This window comes from Colobus angolensis, unplaced genomic scaffold, assembly GCF_000951035.1.
Source record: "Colobus angolensis palliatus isolate OR3802 unplaced genomic scaffold, Cang.pa_1.0 Scaffold154, whole genome shotgun sequence".
Taxonomy (NCBI): domain Eukaryota; kingdom Metazoa; phylum Chordata; class Mammalia; order Primates; family Cercopithecidae; genus Colobus; species Colobus angolensis.
In genome coordinates this window covers 4,091,703-4,097,702 of record NW_012114644.1, presented here as the reverse complement: position 1 = coordinate 4,097,702, position 6,000 = coordinate 4,091,703, and the positions used below count along the sequence as shown (strand labels likewise).

General features: G+C 47.0%; 1 protein-coding gene across 1 annotated transcript in view; it reads right to left on the bottom strand.

Annotated features, from left to right (window-relative positions):
- HNRNPUL1 (heterogeneous nuclear ribonucleoprotein U-like 1) overlaps positions 1-6,000 on the bottom strand; it is a 50,976-nt gene that overhangs the window by 34,913 nt on the left and 10,063 nt on the right. Inside the window, exons 5-7 of the mRNA XM_011936528.1 lie at positions 4,267-4,340; positions 2,371-2,510; positions 481-580 (exon numbers count right to left, since the gene is read on the bottom strand). Coding sequence (XP_011791918.1) covers positions 481-580; positions 2,371-2,510; positions 4,267-4,340 — 314 coding nt within the window. The remainder of the gene's footprint in view (positions 1-480; positions 581-2,370; positions 2,511-4,266; positions 4,341-6,000) is intronic.

Genomic DNA, 6,000 nt, shown 5'->3' with positions numbered 1-6,000 from the left:
TCTGGGGACGGGGACCCGCAAAATTCAAAATCTTTTGGTAGGCAGCCCCTGCCCCCTCCCAAGTAGCCCTGGCCTCACTGGTCTCTGCTCCCCTTTTCCCTCTAGGTTAGGCTCTGGACAGAAAATACAGACCGAACTTAATGGAGCTTGGGAATTTATTTGAAGCTTGGTTTAAGGGCAGGAGACACTGATCCTTTTTACAGAAAGGGAATAGATTCCTAAGGAGAACTTTGGACCCTCCCCTAAAAGATGAAGGATAAGAATTGATTCTTCACAGAAAAATTGTTTCATGACCATAGTTCTCTCAGTTGAATACAGCATGACAGAGAGAGTGGCATATACCTAATCCTTGTACCTGTTCCACTTCACCCTAGTTCTATTCTAAGTCTGACACTGGAAAGGGAAGCTTAGGAGGCTTGAGAATCCAAGGGTAGGGACAATCACTCTCTTCTCTGGACTGCATAGCTGACCCCTCCTTACCTAGCTGGGTGCTGCAGGAGTCCAGGGACCAGCCGATACGGACCACATGGGGGTCAGGCTCTGTAGATGGAAGGTGCTTCACCGAGATTTCCTCATTGATCTAAGGAAAGAGGACAAAAGGGCTCAGGGTTGCTTCTCTGGAGGCTGTAGGTTATGAGGCAATACAGGAAGGAAGCACATCAGGCATTAAAAAAAAGCAATGGCTTTTCTTGCTGGAGAAGAAGCATTTAAGCAGCTCTGAAGAGCCTGCTGAACAGAAGCCAGGGCCTCCAAAGGGATGAGCAGAGTACAGGGCCACAGAGACAGGCATTTCAAAATACAGTTATCTTTTAGTATAAGAGACTCTCGTAACATCTGATAGAAAAGATAAACTGGTATGGTGTCTTTAGAGGGCAACCTAGAAGTCTCTGTCAAAACTGTAAATGGCTGGGGATGGTGACTCACACCTGTAATCCCAACACTTTGGGAGGCCAAGGCAGGAGGATGGCTTGAGGCCAAGAGTTAGGAACCAGCCTGGCCAACATGGTTACTAAAAATACAAAAATTAGCTGGGCATGGTGGCACATGCCTGTAATCCCAGCTACTGGGGAAGCTGAGGCAGGAGAACTGCTTCAACCCGGGAGGCAGAGGTTGCAGTGAGCCAAGATCATGCCACTGCACTCCAGCCTGGGAAACAAGAGTGAAACTCCATCTCAAAACAAAACAAACAAAAAAAAAACCAAAAAGAAAAGAAAACACTGTGTAGTTTATTTAGTTGGCAGTGTTTCTCTATGAGAGGGACATAAAATAATGTGCAACTTACATCAGTGGTGTCGTGGTCAATAAAATATAACCCTCTGTGTTTCAGTTTCTACCTCTAAAAACTGGGGCTAACAGTACCTGTTTTCAGACGGTACTGTGAGGATTAATGGAGATAATCCATGTAAAGAGCCTGGTGCTGTATCTTGTGCATGCAAAGAGCTCTATAGTATTAGCTATCATCGGTAAGTATGGATACACAAATAGATAAGAAATTGTTAACACAGAAGTTCCCTCTAGGGAGTAGGATGGAGACTGAGAGGACATGAGAATAACCTGGACTTTTTTTTGTTTTTAGACAGAGTCTCACTCTGTCGCCCAGGCTGGAGTGCAGTGCCATGATTTCGGCTCACTGCAACCTCCGCCTCTTGGGTTCAAGCAATTCTCTGCCTCAGCCTCCTGAACAGCTAGGATTGCAGGTGCCCACCACCACGCCCGGATAATTTTTTGTATTTTTAGTAGAGACGGGGTTTCACCATCTTGGCCAGGTTGGTATTGAACTCCTGACCTCGTGATCCACCTGCCTCAGCCTCCCAAAGCGCTGGGATTACAGGCGTAAGCCACCGCACCCAGCGAGAATAACCTGTTTTATCCTGTACTCTTCTGTGCTGTCTAAACTTTTGTTAAACATGAGCATGTATTATTTTCATAAACATAACTTGACATGGAACTGTGCAGAGGTGACAGCAGATGCTGGCCTAAGCTGGCAGTTCTTTGCCCTGTTTTCCCTCTGGCCTCCCTTTACTAAGTGACACCTGAGTCTATTCTTTCTAGATCACTTTTCTTCTAAACAACATATTTTCTCAGTTCTACAAACATGTCATCACTACACTGGTTGACTATACAATACCTGGGTCAAGTCTCACCAAGGAAATATCTGCTTGATGAAGCAATGTATGGTTGGCCTGCTTTTCTGATATGATATTTAGCAATGATGTAGTTCTCTTGAGTTCATCACAGTTTTGTCTGCTTGGACACAGTATTGCACGATCCAATCTCTTTTCCAGTTGTAGCTCTGACCAAGGTGACTGGTATCAGGATATTACAATGGATGGACCTCTCTGACCTTTCCCTTCTCTTGTTCCTACTTACCTTCATCTCGAAGCACACACGGCCCCTTCTGACCCCATAGCTGGCACGGGCTCCTGACCACAGGTATGCAAAGCCCTCAATTGTGAGCGGATAGCCACTACTCCGATCTCGGGCCACTTTGAAGTGGAGGTCGCAGTTATCTGTGAAGGAAAAAGCCCAGTTGGCTCATGTTTTTGTTTTGTTTTGTTTTGTTGGGACGGAGTTTCGCTCTTTTTGCCCAGGCTGGAGTGCAATGGTGTGATCTTGGCTCACCCCAACCTCTGCCTCCCAGGTTCGAGCGATTCTCCTGCCTCAGCCTCCCGAGTAGCTGGGATTACAGGCATGTACCACCACACCTGACTAATTTTGTATTTTTTTTAGTAAAGACAGGGTTTCTCCACGTTGGACAGGCTGGTCTCGAACTCCTGACCTCAGGTGATCTGCCCACCTCAGCCTCCCAAAATGCTGGGATTACAGGCGTGAGCCACCACGCCCGACCTGGTTGATGTTTTAAAAGTCCTAAGAAACAGGCAGAGGGAAGTTCCCCAAGTGCTGACCAGGAGTACACAAGTGAACACATCTTGGGGGCTTAAGCCATCCTCCCACCACAGCCTCCTGAGTAGCTGGGACTACAGGGATATGCCACCATGCCCGGGTGATTTTTATATTTTTCGTAGACAGGGTTTCGCCATGTTGCCCAGACTCAAACTAGATTTTAGAATACAAAAAGGTTGATCACCACCACCATATATTCCCACTGCCCTCCTGTGCTAATTCTATCAAGTTGGGAACCAGACTTCTGTTTCCAACAGCTATACAGGGATCTGACCCTGATCCACATCTGCCACCCAGGAACCAATGCCCAGGTGCCCCATAGGCTCCTAATTCTTCTCATGGGCCTAGGATTTTCCTACTGTTGCTCTTACCCTTCTCAATATTCAAGGAGCCAGTCAGGCCTCCAAGAAAACCTTTCTTGACCATCCCTCCCATGAGGCGCTCTCCTTTCTCTGAAGGCTGACCACTGTGGTCTGTATATTTGCATTTCATCAGATGCTGCCTCATGAACCACTGCCCCCCAACACTTTTTAAACAATGTTTACCTCTACTCTGGGTAGATTTTGTCTTTGAGAGCTTGCGATATTAGAGACTGTATATATCTTTATCTCTTACAAAAGCATGTGCTCTATAAACATAAGCTTCTGTAGAAATAGATAAATTGCTGCTTATCTTGTGCTCTGTTGAGAAGTGCAGTGTTCTCAGACCTGACTGGGCTTCTGGGTGCATATAAAAATTTAGACTCATAGGCTCTTCATTAGACTCTGACTAGGAGGTCTGAGGAAAAGGACCTTTATAATAAATCCTCCAAATGCTCAGATGCACAGTGAAGGTGAAAGCCACTTATCCAGTAGAAAGAAAGCTGAACTGGAGGACAGACAGCAGGGTGGGCCAGGTTTGTGCCTCAAAAGACACAGTGGCATTGGTTTCACCAGGAACGTGAGCAGCTGATGGAAACGGGAACTGGTTGTCAAAGAGTTAAGTTTCCCCAGCAGCACTCAGATTCCCTTCCTGATTAGATGACAACCTCTGTGTGTACAGGGCAGTTCAGGGTTTTCCAAATTGCTCCTGTATCCACTGAGGAGTCTCCCTGAAAGTCCTCTGAGGTTATTACGGCAGAATTACTCCTTCCTGAAGAGAAGCTCAGAGAAGTAGAATGACTTGCCCAGGGTCCCACTGCTAGAGTTGGGAGTAGGTCTTCTGCCTCCAAACCAGGACTCTTGCTCCAAAGCTAAGCTGTGTCTCACATGTGGACTAACAATGTCTTTAGACGGCGCCAGGCAGGGATTCTGGTGAAGGTCAAGACACAATTTCCCCATACTGACTGTAAGGCAGAATTAGATGGGCACTCCAAACACTTACAGGTGTCAATAGCAACAAGGGTATCATCAAAGTCATCTTCATCCTCTTCAGCAGGAGGCTGAGGAGAGCGGCCCCTGTATTAGAAACAGGGGTTAAGTCACACAAGAACAATACATGAGCACAAAGGAAAGAAAATGAATGTTCTGCTGTCATCTACAAGTGGCCTCCAGACTGCTTCCTGAATCTCCATTTCTTCCCACAGAAGTGGGCAAAAGAACTCTGGAACCATACATCCTTGCAATGAGAGCAATGACCATCAACCCCTAGGGTGGAGACAGGGATTGGAGAGGGTATGCTCTGCTGAAGGGGGCATCAGAATCATTTAGGGAACTTTTTTGCTCTTTTTTTACACCCTAAGATTCTAATCCATACCCTCTGCATGTTGACAACCACTTCCACACTGATCTCTTACTGTTTGGAGGCTGTGGTATCTCAAAAGGGAGCTGGCCAGGAAGGGGCATGTGCAAGAGCCTAGATAAATCCCAATAATTACTATCTATCCAGGTACCAGGCTTCTTAAAATCCTACATCTGAGAGAATGTGAGATGACCCATTTTTTTCAGTGTCCTAAATTATAAACGATATTCATTTTCCTATCAAAACACTAAAAAACGGACTTAACACTGTTGGTTTCTGCTGTACAGGAATGAGGAAGAAGGGTAGAAAGGTAGAGTCTAACTAACACTCAGGGTCCTGCCTGGACAGTCTGGGTGGTCGCAGGGCACTACATGCACAGATGGGGAGCCCATGCCCATTTGGCTGCTGACTCTCCCAGCAGCAGGCTTCCCTCTGGTGGAGGGCCCCTCTGGCCTCACCAGGCCAGGGCTAACACGGATGAGTCTCCTTCCTGAAGAGAAGCTCAGAGAAGTAGAATGACTTGCCCAGGGTCCCACTCATGAAGGAGACTTATGAGCCTCATCTCATGAGTCTGTGCTCATCACATGTTAAGTCCATTCTACGAAACTTTCCCTGCCAGCCCAGGATCAGAGTGAGTGTTCTTCCTCTGCTCTCCATCAGCAAGTAGCTTCTGGGCGTCTGCTCTGCGGCAGCAGTGGAAGAACACCATATGAGGTGGGCTCCATGTCCTAACTTAAGTCATAGCCTGTGAGATCCAGGCCCTGTCTCAGAGAGTAACAAGCTAGTTAGAAGGTGGACTCTGCCAGATAGGAATTGGAATGTGTCAGATGACTAATCCAGGTGAGCATAATGGCCATTGCTAGTTTTCATAATTGCAAAAGGCTTCAGATAGGAGCTGAAGGAAGGAAGGAAGGAGGGAAGGAAAGGACTTGGTCTGGAGGGAAAGGAAGGAAGGGCTTGTTAGGGAGGAGAAATGACCAAAGCAGAGGCTGCTCCCTCTTCTGAGCTCCTGAAACTCACCTGCATCCTGACTACTCACCTCAGAGGTTGTGGCTTACTTGTGTATGTGTCTGAGTCCCCATACTGGAACAACAGAAGGCAAAACTCACTGCCCATCTTTATGTTGCTAGTGTCCAGCCCAAGAGTGGGCACTTCGTGACAGCACTGTGAGAGCTGACTGAACGAGTGGATGAATGGGAAGAGGATGTGTGTTTGGGAGTAGTGTTAGGAAACAGATCTTTCTTTCATTACAGATATCAAGCAGCTGACTGCAGGGGCAGTAAGGCAAAGGACAGAAGAGGCAGGCTGGCATCTCACACATGAAAAGTCTAAGATATTTACAAGTTACCCTGCAGGTAAGAAGGGAGGAACTGGGGG